Source organism: Penicillium samsonianum, assembly GCF_028829775.1.
Source record: "Penicillium samsonianum strain IBT 33392 chromosome Unknown utg000005l_segment0_segment0, whole genome shotgun sequence".
In the NCBI taxonomy this organism is placed as follows: Eukaryota; Fungi; Ascomycota; class Eurotiomycetes; order Eurotiales; family Aspergillaceae; genus Penicillium; species Penicillium samsonianum.
The window spans coordinates 1,627,127-1,645,658 of record NW_026643263.1 but is presented as its reverse complement, the minus strand read 5'-3'; the positions used below and the strand labels follow the sequence as shown (position 1 = coordinate 1,645,658).

The 18,532-nt window shown below is 47.5% G+C and overlaps 6 protein-coding genes across 6 annotated transcripts; 3 read left to right on the top strand and 3 right to left on the bottom strand.

Annotated features, from left to right (window-relative positions):
- The first annotated feature begins 632 nt into the window (after positions 1-632).
- Positions 633-2,587, top strand: cit1 (citrate (Si)-synthase CIT1). The gene is made up of 5 exons (XM_057282260.1): positions 633-818; positions 885-949; positions 1,014-1,098; positions 1,163-1,210; positions 1,265-2,587. Exons 1-5 carry the CDS (start codon positions 708-710, stop codon positions 2,369-2,371), a joined length of 1,416 nt encoding a protein of 471 aa, XP_057133143.1. The 5' UTR covers positions 633-707; the 3' UTR covers positions 2,372-2,587.
- Positions 2,588-3,228: 641 nt separating this feature from the next.
- On the top strand, positions 3,229-4,477 carry N7471_009540 (putative mitochondrial DNA replication protein (Yhm2); the record flags this gene model as incomplete). The annotated part of the gene is made up of 4 exons (XM_057282259.1): positions 3,229-3,345; positions 3,401-3,497; positions 3,629-4,301; positions 4,423-4,477. The coding sequence occupies 4 exons, from the start codon at positions 3,229-3,231 to the stop codon at positions 4,475-4,477; spliced, it is 942 nt and encodes a 313-aa protein (XP_057133142.1).
- Positions 4,478-7,917: 3,440 nt separating this feature from the next.
- N7471_009539 (HNH endonuclease signature motif containing protein) lies at positions 7,918-9,504 on the bottom strand (the record flags this gene model as incomplete). Its single annotated transcript, XM_057282258.1, has 3 exons — positions 7,918-8,952; positions 9,011-9,123; positions 9,186-9,504. 3 exons carry the CDS (start codon positions 9,502-9,504, stop codon positions 7,918-7,920), a joined length of 1,467 nt encoding a protein of 488 aa, XP_057133141.1.
- Positions 9,505-11,418: 1,914 nt separating this feature from the next.
- N7471_009538 (uncharacterized protein) lies at positions 11,419-14,775 on the bottom strand (the record flags this gene model as incomplete). Its single annotated transcript, XM_057282257.1, has 1 exon — positions 11,419-14,775. The coding sequence occupies one exon, from the start codon at positions 14,773-14,775 to the stop codon at positions 11,419-11,421; it is 3,357 nt and encodes a 1,118-aa protein (XP_057133140.1).
- A 193-nt stretch (positions 14,776-14,968) lies between these two features.
- Positions 14,969-15,698, bottom strand: N7471_009537 (uncharacterized protein; the record flags this gene model as incomplete). The annotated part of the gene is made up of 2 exons (XM_057282256.1): positions 14,969-15,244; positions 15,336-15,698. 2 exons carry the CDS (start codon positions 15,696-15,698, stop codon positions 14,969-14,971), a joined length of 639 nt encoding a protein of 212 aa, XP_057133139.1.
- Positions 15,699-17,609: 1,911 nt separating this feature from the next.
- Positions 17,610-18,450, top strand: N7471_009536 (uncharacterized protein; the record flags this gene model as incomplete). The annotated part of the gene is made up of 2 exons (XM_057282255.1): positions 17,610-17,626; positions 17,865-18,450. The coding sequence occupies 2 exons, from the start codon at positions 17,610-17,612 to the stop codon at positions 18,448-18,450; spliced, it is 603 nt and encodes a 200-aa protein (XP_057133138.1).
- Between the last annotated feature and the right edge of the window lie 82 nt (positions 18,451-18,532).

Sequence of the window (18,532 nt, the reverse complement as noted above, 5' to 3'; positions counted from 1 at the left end):
GATAACCCTGGAATTTGGGATCTACAACTGTCTGTTTGAGGTCATGGTATCAAATATACTAGGACATATATGTATACCTAGGTACACATGTACTGATATCCATCTGATAAGCTCCGACCGAGGGTTTCCATATCGGACGGATGGCGGAAGAAAATGGCGACTTTCCGACGTCATTACCTGCCGCTCAGGAGTGGACTGTATTTGCAGTACCGCGAAATTTGGAAACATTAGAACCGGGGCAGGATGTGGGAGGATTTAATTACGTATATTGGAATTATTACTAAATTAATATATTCTCTTGATATACCGATCTTATATAGATACATAATCTCATAGAGCTAGAGATGTAGCGTTACTATAGTATAACAGAAAAGAACACATATCCCAAAGTAAGTAGTGAACATCACCGTAGTTGATCTGCCGGCAGCCCGAGCCCGTGCTCTTCCGTACCGTTGGGGGAAAATTACCGCCATAGAGAGAGCTGTCTATAGCTGACTGAGCTTCCACGGCGTCCCGAAGGTGGTCCAGTTACCGTACCGACGGTACCGGCTGTAATACGGCCAAATGGGAAAAAAACCGAGAAAATTCCAGGCGCAAAAGAGGTCGGTCCCCGAATTCTTTCCTTTCTTCTTCTTCTCCCCCAGGCTTTGTGACCACTTCTCCATCTCCTCCATATTACCCATCCCATATATCCTGTCTGATTAGACATGGCTTCTTCCCTCAGAATCGGTTCTACCGCTCTCCGGTCTTCCATCGCGAAGCCGGTGCAGTCCGCTGCCTTCAATGGCGTGCGCTGCTACTCTTCCGCTAAGGTTAAGGTATGATGCTCATCCTTCGGTCTTAACTAAGCTTCAACAGAATGCTAACCTAGTTTAATTGTCTAGTCCCTCAAGGACACCTTCGCCGACAACCTGCCCGCCGAGATCGAGAAGGTCAAGAAGCTCCGCAAGTATGTGACGCGCCCTTTTATTCGAAATCAAACAACAGCTGATCATGGTATTCAATTGTTTCAGGGAGCACGGCAGCAAGGTCATTGGTGAGGTTACCCTCGACCAGGCCTACGGTGGTGCCCGTGGCATCAAGTCCCTCGTTTGGGAGGTAAGTTGAGAAATTTCACAGCCCCTGGCAAATGACAACGCTAACCTCGGTTTTTTTTTTCTAGGGTTCCGTCCTCGACTCTGAGGAGGGTATCCGTTTCCGTGGCTACACTGTAGGTCTTCATTGACTCGGATATCTTTTCCGCTTTGCTCATTGTTATTTCTAGATCCCCGAGTGCCAAAAGCTCCTGCCCAAGGCTCCCGGTGGTGAGGAGCCCCTGCCTGAGGGTCTCTTCTGGCTTCTGTTGACCGGCGAGATCCCCTCCGAGCAGCAGGTCCGTAACCTGTCTGCCGAGTGGGCTGCCCGCTCCGATGTCCCCAAGTTCATTGAGGAGCTCATCGATCGTTGCCCCAACACCCTCCACCCCATGGCCCAGTTCTCTCTGGCCGTGACCGCTCTCGAGCACGAGTCTGCCTTCGCCAAGGCCTACGCCAAGGGTGTCAACAAGAAGGAGTACTGGACCTACACCTTCGAGGACTCCATGGACCTCATCGCCAAGCTGCCCACCATTGCTTCCCGCATCTACCGCAACGTCTTCAAAGATGGCAAGGTCGCCCCTGTCCAGAAGGACAAGGATTACTCCTTCAACTTGGCCAACCAGCTTGGCTTCGGCGGCAACAAGGACTTTGTTGAGCTGATGCGTCTGTACCTGACCATCCACTCCGACCACGAGGGTGGTAACGTCAGCGCCCACACCACCCACTTGGTTGGCAGTGCTCTGAGCTCCCCCATGCTCTCTCTGTCCGCTGGTCTCCAGGGTCTTGCCGGTCCCCTTCACGGTCTCGCTAACCAGGAGGTCCTGAACTGGATCACCAAGATGAAGGAGTCCGTCGGCAGCGACATCAGTGACCAGTCCATCAAGGACTACCTCTGGGCCACCCTTAACAGCGGCCAGGTCGTCCCCGGTTACGGCCACGCCGTTCTGCGCAAGACTGACCCCCGTTACGTCTCCCAGCGCGAGTTTGCTCTCCGCAAGCTTCCCGATGACCCTCTGTTCAAGCTGGTCAGCCAGGTCTACAAGATCGCCCCCGGCGTTCTGACCGAGCACGGCAAGACCAAGAACCCCTACCCCAACGTCGATGCCCACTCTGGAGTCCTCCTCCAGTACTACGGTTTGACCGAGGCTAACTACTACACCGTCCTGTTCGGTGTGTCCCGTGCCATTGGTGTCCTGCCCCAGCTGATCATCGACCGTGCTCTTGGTATGCCCATTGAGCGCCCCAAGTCTTTCAGCACCGAGGCCTACGCCAAGTTGGTTGGTGCTAAGCTTTAAGCTCATGAATTTTCCCATCTCTTTTTTTTTAATATCACCCTCGGGGCCCGTTGAAAACCTGGGTTAGACATTTGTATTATCTCCTTTGTTTGACCGAGAGAGTCTTTGGTTATTTTCATGTTGTATGATAGGGACTTGATCGGTTCGAGCGGGCCTTGTAACAGAACTTCCATGTCAAATCATTTATGATCTCCAATTTATTTTAAAACAAAAACACGATATATTCCGTAATTGTATGCATAGTACTCCGTACATGTATATCGGTCAAAAGCCAAACCTGCTAAATTCGGACGGGACTAAAGGTACAGCGTAGGATATCACACGGTCTGACGGCTACCTGTGTTGAATCGATCACATGCGGGTATTGTTGGGACAACTCAACGTCTCCACATGTCAACACAAAAGTACAATAGAATAGATAACTAGACTAGATAATTGTATGTTAATATGATATATGTATGCTATATTATATATTGTAAAATTAAATATAAGGTCCAATTTATAAAATAAATATATAAATAAATAAATATAGTCCGTACTCCGTACTTTGCGGACTCCGAAATGCGGTGGATTCCGCTGGTATGGGAGGTACCGAGTACCCAATAGTATGAGTGGAAACTCTGCAGATCGGATGTACCAGGTACCAGTTGTCCCCCCAGCTTACTCTCCCAAACCTTTGATTTCCCCGACCCTATAAGACATTCTTTCCTCACTCTTCTCCTCTTTTCCATTCAACTTCCTACACACTTGCAATCCATCCTCTTTCGACTTTCTTAGTCCTCCTCCCCCTTCTTAAACGCACGAAGCCCCCTATATCCCTTGGTCAGGGCCCCTTTCAGCGCATCCATCATCCCAGAATGTCTACAACTACATCCGCGGCCTCGGCCCCTAAGCTCGAGAAGAAGCCCGTCAAGTTCAGCAATTTGTTGCTGGGCGCAGGATTGAACTTGTTTGAGGTTACATCATTGGGACAGGTATGGCATACTTCAATCATCATCTAGTAAACAATGCAACTAACCATCCCCAAAGCCGCTGGAGGTGATCAAGACAACCATGGCCGCAAACCGGGGCGATAGCTTCGCGGGCGCTATGGGTCGGATTTGGGGCCGTGGCGGCATTTTCGGTTGTAAGTGTCCATTCAATACCCGCTTCTACATCCTCTCAATACCCGCTTCCAATTTCCCCCGACCTCCCTAGCTAGCGAGTTGGGGGGGTGCCCGGACTGAACTAAAACTAATTGCGAGATCCGATGTTTAGACTACCAGGGACTCATTCCGTGGGCCTGGATTGAGGCATCCACCAAGGGTGCGGTTCTCCTCTTCGTCGCCTCCGAGGCCGAATACCACGCCCGCTCCTTCGGTGCCAATGACTTCGTCTCCGGTATCAGCGGTGGTATGGCTGGCGGTGTCGCTCAGGCCTATGCTACTATGGGTTTCTGTACCTGCATGAAGACCGTCGAGATTACCAAGCACAAGATGGCCGCTACTGGCGTTAAGCCTCCCGGCACCTTCGCGACCTTCATGGATATCTACCGCAAGGAGGGTATCCGCGGTATCAACCGTGGTGTCAACGCCGTCGCCATTCGCCAGACTACCAACTGGGGTTCCCGCTTCGGCCTGTCCCGTCTCGCCGAGTCGGCTATCCGCAAGGCTGCCAACAAGGAGGAAGGCGCCAAGCTGTCTGCCGGGGAAAAGATCTTGGCTTCCAGTCTCGGTGGTGGTCTGTCCGCCTGGAACCAGCCTATTGAGGTCATCCGTGTCGAGATGCAGAGCAAGACCCCTGACCCTAACCGCCCCAAGAACTTGACTGTCGGCAAGACTTTCAAGTACATCTACGACAGCAACGGCATCCGTGGGCTCTACCGTGGTGTGGCTCCCCGTATCGGTCTAGGCATCTGGCAGACCGTCTGCATGGTTGCTCTTGGTGACATGTAAGTGTTCCACTTCCCCTCAATTCTCCAGACTTTTCCCGTGATTCCGTCGTCATTGCGATCCACCTTTCATTTTTCATGTGAAACCTCGGGCTAACCAGATCTCCTTTTCACCGAACAGGGCCAAAGAAGCAGTCGAAAAACTGACCGGCGACAGTGTCACCGCGAAGCACTAGAGAAGGTTTGAGATACCCTTCTGCCGTGCAGTGGTTTTCGGAATGGAAGTTTTGTTTTTAGTCTAGATTCATTTGCTCATATAACTTCATAATTAGTCTGGTCCTATGGACAGACCCAATACCCATTGAATACATTTGCGGTTTTCCTCAGCAATCTTTTACTCGGATTTTTTTTCCCCACTTTCTTGAAATGTATCGGTGTCCGCTCTCATCCTTTATCTCATTTGTCAAGTCCAAGGCTTTGAATCCCAGTTGAAGACCGGAACTACAATCCCGATATACATGAGCAATAGCCAATGTAATGATATCTTATTCTAAACATGAATTTAATTCTCCGAAACTTTCATTCCGACAGCCGACGAACCCCGGTTTGGTGAACATCATCAAACCCCAGATAAATCATCATCCGATGTTCGGTGCGCGAATCGGCCATTGTAACCCTTCAGCCCGACGACCGTCGATACTAATGACGGCAAACAGAAAGGATCCAATGCCTGTCATGACTTCCGTTAGATCTTTCGCAGAGTTTGCGCTAGATAATGAATCAATGCCACTCTTGCATAGCATTTACGGTATGTAGTTAACTCCGTGTAGCGGTCCAACGGCGGGCTTTGACCTCGGCTTACGGCAATCAGAAGCACGGCTGGAATCCCGTCTATCCGTCGGTTACTCCGTAGACAATATAGATTGGGGGCCTGTGATATTATCATATGGCCAAATTGTCGGGATTCCGGGTGTCGGCCCAAAGTTCACATGCTTTTGAGAGACTCGATTGGAGATACCTGTGATAGTACACGGTCTGGTTATTTCCGTTCCGTTCATGTAGCCATATTCTCGTCCGTCATTCATCGTTGGTAAGATGGCCGAGTTGGTCTAAGGCGCCAGGTTAAGGTATACCTTGACTCCATAACTAGAAATAGTTTCCTGGTCTCGCAAGAGGCGTGGGTTCGAATCCCACTCTTATCATGTTCTTTTTGTTTTTGCTTATTCCACCCTTAATATATAGCTTTTCTTAGCTCAATTGGGTTATTATTGGTGTGTTGGTTGGAATTTTTGAGGTTGTGCGTTTGCAGATCTTAAGTATATCAAACTAGAATATTCGGCCGGCTTATGCGGCCTCTGTCCTTGATGACCTAAGATTTTAATAATCTGATCGACTTCCAAGGTTGGACCAAGATGGTATTAGCAGTATATAAGAACCCTCCGATGAGGTTTTTAGATGTTCTTTTAGATACCTTTGTCTTTTTTGATGTCTTCTTAGGTGTATACGAAGGCGGTAAAAAGCATACTTTATGCAGCCGACCTTTCTATATATAGTTAGCCTTTGACTAGGGTTTTGTTCGCCAGGTTAACGTTAAGTAAAATCGATACAGAACCGTGTTGAAGCCTATGTTTAGGACAGTATGCCCCATACTACGCCGCTCTAAAGCATACTTCTCAAAAAAGAAAGCAATTCTGTCCAATTCAAGCAAACCCACTCCTTGTAAGATACAACTGGCTGTCAAAATAAAGCAAAGGGGATAAGAATAGAGCATGAGACTCAAAGTCATCTCGTCATAGGGTCTGTACTTAGCAACGTAATTAATTCACCTCTTAGACAAACCGTGAATTGAAAGGGTTTGTAATTATGAGTAGCAAGATGAAGAGATAACAGTGGGGATATAGTAGTATCGGAACTCTATGTCATCTTGTGCTTCTGTGAAAAAACTCGCGGCAGCGCCTATATCAAAGGACGTTTTTGTAGTAAAGAACGGGATTATTCCATCGTACCGGTCATGAACACCCCCCTTCTCTCTCTCTCTCCAAAACCGCCCTCTAGCGAAAAGCGTCTAGCTATCTTTTGTTGTTGAAGCCGGTCACTCAGAATCGCTTTCCGACCTCCGGAAGAACCTATAGTATTCTCCCAACTGGAAAGAGTATATCTGAACATGCAGGAGAGAGCAAATGCCTCACCCGAAATTCGACTATCTCTGGCAACCTGGGCAAGCTGATATTGTTAGGGGCCCTATCTGTTCTACCATTAGTATATAGATAGTCCGCATCCGTAAAGAAGACGTCCAAAGTCGTATTAGTGAGAGCCACGTGGTGCGATTGCCGTCTGGGGAAAAGGCCTCTCAGTGGGTATTCATTCAAGAAGATACGATCAATCGGTTAGCACAAATTTGAGGGAAGATGCACTTTATCATTCTCGAAGCCGCAGCGCGTTCCTCTATGATCACGGTCTAGGACAACCACTTCCTTCATCACTCTGAGTGCTTTGATTGCAGCTGCTTTTCGAAGGTCATTCTTCTGTTCGATATCCAGAGATCGCCTAATTATTCCGTGCACGTTGAACTGTGGGAGGAAGTAATTTGGCAGCCCACTAGCCCAGTGACAAGATCTGTCGCTTCCCTTCCAGCCCAGTTTGGTGGTTTCGTCCCCTGCCTTGCTTTTGTATATTATGGCTAGCAAAGAAAATAAAAAGGAAGAAAACTTAAATTGGTTGAATTGAATTGAATCGACGGCATTAAACTCCATCCAGTTATTTCCTTTGTTCTTTTTGTCATTTTCATTTTTTTTGCCGTGCTCCCAGTTACCATCCATGGAAAACACCATCACTCATGACTCAAAAACTTTCTCGGACTTCTGGTCCATCGGGTTTTCCATTATCTCGTCGATTTTCCGCTGTTAGAAAGGAGAGAGGTCGGAATAGCTGATATAGATCGAAGACCCAAGGTGTAGCATTTGAACTCCCCGGAGCTTTTAGTACAGCAAACGAAGAGCGAGGCTTCGTTGTGTAAATTTCTCATCCCAGGTGCAGTTATGGAAGAACAAGACAGATGTATCTGAGGTATAAAAGTATGCTAACCAATTTGGGTACCGAAAGCATCCCACTGAATGCGTTTAGAACAAGGATCAGTTGTCCAAAAAGGAGAATTGACGTACTTCCAGTATCCCAGAGCATATACGTGCGCCATTTATACTCGAAGGGTGTGAGGTAGTGGCCTATGGTTGGAATTGTGTAGACTACCTGACCAGGAATAAGCTCGGAAAGAAAGGTAGCCTTTTAGAGTAGCCGAATGATCGAAATCAAGAGATGGGATTGGAATTTCGTAGAAGAAAGAGAGAAAAGGGAGAAGATGTAAAAGAAAATGGGTTGAAGCCTATGCTTGGGACCGTATGCCCCATGCTACGCCGCTCTACAGCATACTTCCCGAAAAAGAAAGCAATTCTGTTCAATTCAAGCAAACCCACTCCTTGTAAAATACAACTGGCTGTCAAAATAAAGCAAAGGGGCGTGCGGTCCACAATAATAAGAATAAACCATGAGACTCAGTCATCTCGTCATAGGGACCGTACCTAGCAACGTAATAATAACACCCCTAAGACAGATCGTGAATTGAAAAAGGTTGTAATTATGGGCAGCAAGATGAGGAGATAACAGTGGGGACATAGTAGTATCAAAACTCTATGTGATCTTGTGCTTCTGTCAAAAAGCTCGCGGAATTGCTGTCGACGGACGATTCGGAGACACCAGACTTTGTTTCTGGGGACAGCAATGTACGGTCTCTCGTAAGCGTTGGGCGAAAAGGTAAGATGTTCTCTCTGCCTCTGGGACTCGGAACAGAAGGGAGCAATGCGATGTTCTGTCCTGTCTTATCACGGGCAGGTGAGCTTTGGCGGGAGATAGATGCGTTGACGCTCACTTCAGAGAAGGACCGGCGGGCGGGGGAATCTTCTGTTGTGCTGGGTTTGGGTACTGGACGGGGTATATTCATGGGGTTTCTACCCTGGAACGCCAGAGGCGACTCGAAATCGTTGTCGTGAGACTCAGACTCAGACTCCATGTCGGAGACGTCCATCTCTTCGTCAGTGTCGATTTCGGAAGCAAGGTCATCGTCTGAATCCGGTTCGCTGTTGTCATCCGTGGTCTCAGCTGCGCCACTTAGTGCACAAATTCTGTGTAAAACCCATTGCATTGACATAAGATCCCATGATGGCAAGGGGTGAGTCATAGGATCTGCGGTATGGAAAAGGACTTGATCACCGGATTGCATCTTGTGCACGGACATATCGGGGTTCTCGAACAGGATCGGATCAGTATGATCGGGCCGGGAAAGCTTGATAATCGGCGGGGAATTGATCAAAACATGGCCTGGTTCGTTTTTCGGTAGCCAGTAAAATCTCGTGATAAATGTATGGCCTTCGTCAACGATATCGATTGGCTCAAGTGCAAAGTCATTATATCCCCACGCCAGGTGGATATCGGGACTCAAGCAGATCAAATTTTCGCAGATCTCTGTGCCCTTTGCACTCGATACTGTATCCATCCATCTTTTAACCTTTGACTCGGTCCAAAACATGCCAAGCACCTGCCAGAACTCCTTTGACTTTTCGGTTTGTGCATGCTTGTGAAGGGCGAATGGGACAATATGAGCGACCGAAATTCTCTGTTTTCCAGTGATAACGCAACGAGCACCATCACGCTGCATGCACTATTCAAGGTTTTAGTAAACGACTCATCTGTCGCTTGACTCAAATCAAACAACTTACAGCCTTCTTGGCGTTCCAGTCCCGTGTAGTTTGCTTCTCATCAGACACCTTCCGCTTGCTCGGGATCGTAGTCGTTGTTTCGGGATTTGTAAAAGTCCTTGTCCTCGCTTGCCCTAAGGGACCCGGAATTAGCGTTTAACTTGTAAATAGGGAGTAGAAGGAGTGGGTGGCTTACATGCCCTTAAGGAGTAGGGAATCATATTAGACGTTTGTGTTACGGTGAGAGCCGAGCTTCCGATCGTATTGGACGCCATTTGGACAAGCCCTCGAAGTGACTCAATATCCGCAAGCCAGAGACATGCCCAGTAGGCTGCAGGAACTTTATCGTGCTTTGTTTTTTGACCAACCTTTTTGATCAACTCTCTTCTCTCGTTGTCGGCAGACTCTGGCAGAGGATCGAGGGGTGAGGAAGTCTGTAGAGGTTTGGAATCCAGTACAATGGAAATTTGGACCGCAGACGCTCCCTCGGAGTCGACAGGCCCTGGAGAATCCATCGGATATACTGAGACGAAGAATAGTGGAGGTGGTGGATGAAGCGAGCTGTTGTGATGGAGTCAGAAAAGTACATAGGTTCGTTCCATGTCTCCAGGACTGGAAGGTGCGTGACTCACTTGACTTTACCTATCAGGGACAATGTAAGACGTAATGCTGGCGTCACCTCGAAAACTCAAGACGAGGCAAACGAAACATTGCGCTGAATAATGAAAAGAAGAAAAATGAGAATGGTTATTGAGCAAATGGAAAGTGAAAGTTAAAGTTATCAGAATCAAAGGTAATTGACCGTACATTGGTACTTTGGTCATTCGCTAATTGAAGCCGCTGCGGTGCATGAGCTTCAATGTAGCGGAAGATCGAGATCTCAATTCAGGAAACGCCATGTGTAAAGCAATACTTGGTGTTGCCTGAACTAAGGGTGGGGAGGGGATAGAGGAGAGGAGAGAGGAGAGACCCCGATGCTAGGTATAACCTTTCCCTTGTCCATCATCGCGATTTCATAATGAGCAAGTAACTGACATCTACGTAATTTTCTCGGTTATGATTGCGTGATAATTAATTGATAAATGGTATACAGGAAGTCGTTTTGTAGGAATGTGCTTTTCACCGGCTTTATGTCTAATACAAGACCAAACATTAAAAAAGATAGTGGATTGATATATGTACCCCCTTGACTATTCAAAATCCAATCACCGCCTTCCTGATCGGATGCGACACTGAATTCTGCCACCACCATGTAATTCTGGTTTACATAGTAAAAAATCGTACATTTCTGTCTGATTACTACCTTGATACTCTACATAGTGATCATCCTATTTCTTAGGCACCTCCCCGCGCGTTTTTCCTCCACGTCCACGTCCACGTCCTCCAGTATTGGCAGCTTCAGTATTAGCAGCTTCGGTGCCACGTCCCCGTCCCCGTCCTGAGAGAGCATATGTTTGAATCCTAAGGGGTCTCGCTAGGTAGATCGATCCTGATTGAGCAGATCGGGGGAAGACCGGGTGCTTTGCTGGGTGCTTTACTGGGTGCCTATCTCGGTGCTTGGCAAGGTGCTTGGCAGGTGGGGACTCGGGAATAACCTTAGGAGGCCATATTGACGATAGTGGCGATGAATTCGATGGTCGAGATGATGAATTCAATGAAGATATTGATGAAACTGATAAAGAAAGTGATGAGAAAATGAGTAGGAAGAAGGCAGGTTAATGTATGTAAACCAGAATTGGAGTATCAATTTGTTTGATCCTATATAGTTACGGAGTGTTATGTTGATAAAAGTGACTTAATTTTGTATAAGGTTTACATACAAATTGCAGGTACCAGCCGTCTTGCTACTATTGTATGTGTAGCTTGACACGAAGGCGGTGTATAAAATAGGAAGGCGTGAGGAAGGCGGTCTATGAAACCTAGATTTTTAGGATTACATAACTATCAATCCCCAAAAGATATTGTGGCGGAGTCTTAATTATAACGTCTACAGTGATATTTTGAATTATCCTGTCAACTTTCTTAGTCTCATAGCTTAGCTTCTTCAACCATTCAGTCATCACATTGCACCATGCATCTCGACGTCCACGTAGACCTCTCCTCCGGCGGTTTGTTATTACAGCAGATATACAGAAAGTCGTTTTGTAGGAATGTGGTTTCAATCGTATTCTACAGTTTGAGGCCAATTATTCCAAATATCTAAAAAGCCTAAGGTCTACAATGAACTTTTGAATTTTTTTGGATCCATCCACACAAAGTGTAGACTTCACCTTTTTTTTTAATTGGTTTTAACTAGTATTATCTTTTTTTTGTGTTTTTCCGTTTTCTCAACGCATCACGTCCTCATCGGTTCGGAAAATTCCCATACTCAAAACAGTCCTTAGGCACGATTTCTTCCCATTTGCTGCAGATTGCTTTTCGTGATGTCATCACCAGCTCTTGATTGATTCCATATCCTCATCATCCGCCAAGTCGTCACATTCGGCCATGGTTGTAGTCGTAGGAGCATCCGGATCAAGTGCAAGATTTGAGGTATTAAGCGTTGGATCAACGGGTTTAATTGTATTGACAGCGATATCAGCTTTCATCTTTGCAAGCTGCGTTGTCATCACTACCAAGAGCGATTCCATCTTGGCAATTTGAGTAACCACCTCCAATTCAGGAATACGTTGCTTCTCTGCACTTGCTGAGCTCTCGCCAGTCTCACAATGATGGACAGGCTTTGTCAGGAAGGATATCTGCATCGCCAGCTGGGTATCTTCATCAAACTGTGAATCCTCTGGAGTCATTTCGGGGGTGTGCTGATGCTGCATTGCGACAGAAGACGACACAGGGATATCGAGAGCACGTTCCTTCCCTTTGTGCTTTAGTTCGGCAGCTTCCTCTGTTGTAGTTGGACTTTCATAGATCTCGCGGGTATCCTGAGCATGAGAAATTGCAGGATCATCCCAACCAGCAACCCGACGATTCCGTTTGTGGCACAAGCTCTGATAATGTGGCTTATCGCGACGCCGAGCAGCTCGACGCTCTGCAAACGTAAGATCTTCACACTCTTCGTTGGCACCACTCGAGGTCTCCCGGTCTTGTGCATTGGTGGCAGATTCAGATTGTTCATCGGCAGTTGTCTGCGCTTCCTTCAGATGCGGAACTGCCAAAGTCAAAAGTTCAGACTCATAATCCGTCCCCTGGACTGGGTAAGACAGTTCATTTTCATCGATGTAGTGAAGCATATTGTTGACGAAAAAGCTTGGCCTGCTATCCAAGGAATTTTTCATGCCTGTTTGGTTGTACAGAATGTACAAACCAAAGCGACCTCGGCTACAAGCCACGTTGAGTCGCTGATATTCGCGCATGAATCCAAGACCGTTGGTGCGAACTAGGTCAACTACAGCGATGCTTGCCTCCATGCCTTGGAATGAATCGATCTTGTGCACACGGACATTTAACCAGTTCTCGCTTCCTGGTGCATCATGCTCGTGGCAACGGGCCGCAGCTGCGAGATAGGCTCTGTACTGAGCCTCGTATCCTGTGATAATCGCTATTTCTGTAGGCTGCACAATCCTCTCTGCAAGAAGCTGACGGACGAGATTGATACCGGTAACGATGTGGGCATTGTTGAAGATAGAAGTGGAGTTGGCGAAGTACTCTTCATTGCCGTGTTCATGGTTCAAACAGATGACGTTCCTGTTGATCCTGTAATGCCGACGATTGAAGTTGCCTACCCTTTCAGCAACACGATCAGGGTCTGTGAGCTGTGCAGACCCATATTTCAGCTGGCCTTCGTAGAAAATGTGCTTGATGAACGTATGTATGTCATCAGTCAGTCGCTGCTGAGTTTTGAGTCTCCCGGCTGATACCCCTGCCTTCAACATGCGAGTGAACAGCGGCAATTTTACTTGCCGAAGGAAGGTGTTATCAGCAGTAGTTCCTGTGACAGTTGGACCAAGCTGCCGCTCATCACCGAACAGTCCGAAGCAAATGGGGAACAAATAAGCCAATGCGGGATGTAGATCAGTCTCTTTGCACATGGCTGCCTCGTCAATACCGACAAACGAGGGATGCAAAAAGTGATAAATCTTTGAGGTTCCAATCACATGTGGCGTTCCGCAAACGACATCCGCCATGTCAAGGGTCTCTCGCATTAGCTTTCGGCAGTCAGCTCTGAATGCCTTTTCATCGTCGGAATTAAGGGGTATGTCATTCCGCAAGTGTTGCTCCCAAAGATCCTCAAAGCGAGAATAAGTGCCAGCAGGCTTGGCGAATGGGCTTCCAGGAATCATCCCGGCAACCTCCAGCATTCGGTAGCCAAGAGAAAACTCAAAAAGTCGAAGGCGCGAATCTCGGATCCCCTGTTTTGCAGATCTCGTGCTCGGCTCCATTCGATCGTAGTGTCCACGGATACTGCGCAGGTGAATAGCATCAGTGAGAGCATTGATGGCGGTAGACTCTTCCTCTTCCACTGTTGCGGTGTCCTTTTGCCCAGATTCATCAACAGTGGCCGATTCAATAACAGGATCGGAATGTTCAACCAGAGCAGGACTGGAAACTGTACTAGGTTCAGTAGCAAGGGTAGGCGCGAGATCCTTAGACTGAAGGGATGTGGAATTTTGAACCGTGTATCTGCGTTCCACAATGGCCTTCTCGGTGGACACAGGATGAACACGAACAACCATCACGTTACGATCAGGAACGGCATCTTTGGCAAATTTGTCGAAGGTTTGTGCATTGTGATCGCACACGTCATTGGTGGGAGCAATCAACACCACTTGACGCTTCTTCAATTTCTTCTGATCGGAGTCCTTCGTCTCTCCAGAACTTGACTTGTCGAGATTTCTGAACGTCGACACCCACTTTCCATCGTTGTCTCTAGGATTGTCTGGGTGCACGGGGTAAATGAACTCATTGCCAAGGATATGCATTAGCGTGAACAGCATCATGAAGTACGATTTGCCAGTTCCAGGGGGGCCTTCAATGGCGAAGATGCGACCCCGATGGTTGTTGCGAAGATAATGCACAAATTTCTGAACGTCCATCTCATCTCTTGCAAGAGCTGTCACCATGTTGATGGTGTCCTGATCAATACCTTGCAGAAAGTCGATCAACGGGAGAAGCATCATATCTGTTGCCATAAGAGCGATCCAAATCTCCTCATTTGACCAGTGCTGAAGATCTTGGTTGCAACTCAGAAATTGGTCAAATTGCTTGTGGCTGACGGGTATCTGGCATTGGACAGTTTCAAATGCAGCCATCTCGATCCCGACACGGTCCGTATCTGCACTCGGTATGTGAATCAATTTTGGTTGTCTTGCACCATCAGACACGTTGTGTGGTGGGTCTATAATCATAGTGGCACAGTCCAGAGGAGCGCTTGGACCTGGAGAGACGACATGACCAACCCATCTGTCCATAGACACTGCGTTCTTTTGCTTGGGCTGGCGTTCGACACCGTAGGGTCGATCCTCAACATGTTCCTCAGCAGGTTCCTCAGCAGGTTCCTCAGCAGGACCTTCAGCGGTATCCTCGGCACCGTTCTCAGTAGAGGCAGAGTGAAAGCGCAGAAATACAAGGCTCCCCGGTTGCAATCTCGCGATATCTGCGGGTATTCTCAAGAATCCCATGTAGCGGTTCTCAATCCCAGGAATGGGAACAACCTTGATCTCCGCATGAAACCATTTTCCATCCATCTTCATGTTGTGTTCGAGCTCGTGTTGAATAATTGCACCGTATCCGACACACACGTTGTATTCGTAAGCGTCTCTGAAAGACCATTGGACCCGAGACCTCATTTGGGGACGGAGATCTTGCGTGAGGTATTGGCCCTTTTGCAAATATGGATGTTCGGGATGGGCAGGGAAGAGCTCTTTATCAAGAGATGGATACTCTGGTGCATTTTTTTTGAGATCCCACCACTCATCAAGGAGCTTTGTGATGTCTGCTTTCTTCGCAATGAAGTAAAACTCAGGGTGCGAATAAAAGATGTCACGGATTTGTCGGAACGTCTCGGTCTGATCCCCGTATGACGGTGTCGTTGAAGAGGCCAGTGCTAATCCGATCATCTCTTTCATCATAATAGTCGCTGGAATGCATCTCGACAGTGAGAACATGGAGCTTCTTTGCTTGAATGAGGGAATAAACATTGTTGTTCTCCTGAGGTCCAAAGTCCATCTGCAGAAACTCTTTAAAAGCAACAATCCCATTCTTTTCGCTGGCAGTGTTTGCAGCGATCTCAAAAGGCATTGGATCGGTATTCTGATTCTGTGTGTTTTTCAATAGTTAGCTTGTGTCCACAAAAGGCAAGAAATAGAAAACAAAGAAGACAATCAAGAACCAAAAGGTATGAGCGTACCTCATTTGGAGCAACGATGGCCCAACACTTGATATTCTTGATCTGATCGGCTGGAATGTGGAACTTGAGATTCGTAGGGCCGTCGGAGTGCTGGTTTTCCTCATCAGTCCATTTTATGCTGATGCGAACATCAATTTGCGGCTTCTGTGGATCCATGATCAAGAGGAAATCAAGCTTGATACACTGGACAAGACCAGTCCACACGCCTAGTTGCTGATTCTGGGCGTTAAGGAGCACACATTGAATGTATCTGCAAATCTTCTTCTCGGGAAGACCACCAGTCTCGACTTCAGCGTCTATGGGGTTCCTGTTGCGATCGATGCGGGGCTTCCGTTTACCCTCTGATTCAGGCTTAGACTCCATGATGAAGGATGTCAAAGCTTGAAAGGAGGGATGGACCCTTGACTGGCACTTATTAGAGACATCAACTTGAAGAGAAGCTCGATATATGAGGGATCAAACAAACCTTGAGATGTGTGAAAATAGGTGTGGCAAGAAGAAGAGCCGGATGAGAGGAATTGTTGCACTGTGACTTATTAGACACGTCAAAAGAAAAGGAAAGTGTGCTACATGAGGGGACTCAACCCTTTTTCGTGAAGAGGTTACTTTGACGTGTGGAGACACGTGAATATTGAAGGGTGAAAGGTAACAGATCACACGAACCTCAGCGTGTGTTGGGGTGGTAAAGAAAAAGATAAACGAGGTTGAAGAGAGTGGGAGAGAGAGAGAGAGAGAGAGGTTGAAGAGGGAAAGGGGATCGGGGTGTAAAGGGTGGGCTTTTATAGTAAACAAAACCTGAGGCAACAAGTAGCAGGTGCGATGAAAAATGATCAAAGTGAGGCTAGTTGGCTGTACATTAGTATCCTAGCGTATAGCCTCTTGAGGTCGCTGCTACCATAGGCATGCAAAGGTACTGAAGAATGACCCTTGTGACAATGAACAATCTTGCGCAAGCGTGAGATTGGGGAGGGTGAAGAGGAGAGAAAGAAAGATGGAGGAGACGGGGCAGGAAGTATTTATAGTAGGCACAATTTGTTTGACTCAAACCGTCTACTAAATATATGACAAATAACGCTCTCAATATCCGAGCACCATTACTTTTATTAAATTTAAACGTTGGAAACTAGCCATGGACAATCATATTGAAAAACTGAAGCTTTTGCTCAATCTCACGAGCCAGTTTCTAGAGGAACTCGATCTTGTCTTGCAACTGGGCTTCTGTCAGGAGAGGTCTACTGCGAGTGGGACGCCGAAGTGCATGGTGCAAAATCTAAGTTACTTGAAGAGCTGAGAAAGCTGACTACATAGGCTATAGAATAGGATTTGACACCCCCGCAAACATGAAACCATAGAGTTTGACGCTGTTCATTTCCCCACGAATTGAAGCCTTTGTTGTTGAACAGGTCATTGTATCTGACGATGGGGTAGCTGGTGATAACGGTGTTTGCGTTAGCCGTGCTGGCGGCGTTAGCCTGTTCTGAGGTATAAACAGTGTTGATACAGGGCTCAAGAGACGTGTGAATTGCAGCGTGAAGGTGCGAAAGGAGGCGACCAGACTTGCGAGTCCACTCGGGAGCTGTTGCGTTTTCGGAAGCTGGTTAGGCGTATTTAACGGCAAGGAGCTCGAAAAGGTGAGGGTCGCGAGTGTCGAGAGCGCACTTAAGTGTGGTGTGCTTTCGCCGGTGAGGATTCGAGCTCTACGAAGCCGGTAGAAGAAGAACGCATATTGCCACGTATGAAGCGGGATAATCGCTTTAAAAAGGGTAAGGGGGTTTGACCGCATAAGGAAGCGGATCGTTGAGGTGACCGCGCTGAGAAGTGGGTTACTGAAGCCGTGGTGTGCGTCAAAGGATAGGCACGAAGTTATGAGTGGCCATCGAAGGACAGGGGCAAATTGTTGCTGTAGCGCGTGACGAGTGTGAAAGATCTGCGTGTAGGTGAGATAGTGACCGTCGAAGGAAAGGGGCACGTAGTTGAGCCGTTTGCAAGTATGAACTGCCTAGGTGGTAGCCTGGCCGGTTGGGGCGTCGACGAGAGAGGCGCTCCGAAGTCGAAGATGGCACTTCGAAGAGGGAGGTGCTTAGAGGTTAAACTTAATGTAAAGAGGAAGGTTGAATAGATCCCGATAATCCATAGCCTGTCAGGGGAGGTCTACTGAGTGCGAGACGTCGAAATGCATCAATTCAAAATGCTCTAGTACATGCTGTAGTTACCCTAAACAGCGCCTAGGGAATGATCATACATGTAGTCTGACATACATACTACCTAGAACCAATGAAAAAAAGTGGGTTGTGGGTAAGTCTACATTAACCGAAGCAAAAACGACTACCTTTCAGATTTTGGAAGGACTGACTATGATGCATGGGAATGAATTTGTTCATGGAGACTTGAAGCCAAACGTCAGTTAATGACCATCTCTAGAAGAAAAGCCTTCCCCCCTATTTTCTTCTAACGTCCACCCTAGAATATCCTGATCAAGTCACACCCACCAAATATGTGATGGGTCAAATTGTCGGACTTTGGGTTAAGTAAGCGTGTTGAAGAAGCATCGGGAGCGTCTACTCTGTTAAAGGGTATACCTGAGTATATAGCTCCCGAGCTCTATGGACTCACCGAGTGGGGAACTCCTTATGCTCGTGATATTTGGGCCGTTGGCGCGACACTGTTTTTCATGCTTGTCAAGAGGCCTGTCTTCGAGAGCTTCGAACAGCTTTCCGAATATGCACCAAACATCGAGCATTTCCCAAATAGGCCGCTTGTTGATGTTGGCGCAACTCATCTCAGCATTGAGTTTATCTCCTCGTTGATGCGTACTATCCCATGGGACAGGCCCCCGACTGAGATCGCAATCTTGCATGAATGGCTCAGACCAATTCCCAATCACGCCCCGAGCTGGCAGATGTCTAACTCTACACAGGCGAGCTCTCAGTCGCCAATTGATCCAATGACTGAAGAATTTGTGTCGGAATTCAGGTCGTGGGATACAGAACCTTTGCTTACGCTGGGTGACTCCCTCCACCAAAAGCCTAATGGCCAGCGGGGTGCTCTATCTACGGAAATTTTGGATGTTGCAGTGCACTGTCAGACAATCAGTGCTTGCGGCGGCGTGGTCTGACCGTTGAATACGTTTATTCACCGAGGCTGCACAGGGAAAGTTGCATTTTCAGCCGACAGCAGAGTGTTAGCCATGGCCGGGA

Bases quoted from the DNA above. Each gene is read 5' to 3' on its own strand.
- cit1 (XM_057282260.1), top strand. From the start codon at position 708: ATGGCTTCTTCCCTCAGAATCGGTTCTACCGCTCTCCGGTCTTCCATC. The intron at 950-1,013 runs GTATGTGACGCG...CAATTGTTTCAG, and splicing joins AAGGTCAAGAAGCTCCGCAA to GGAGCACGGCAGCAAGGTCA. The intron at 1,211-1,264 runs GTAGGTCTTCAT...TGTTATTTCTAG, and splicing joins TCCGTTTCCGTGGCTACACT to ATCCCCGAGTGCCAAAAGCT.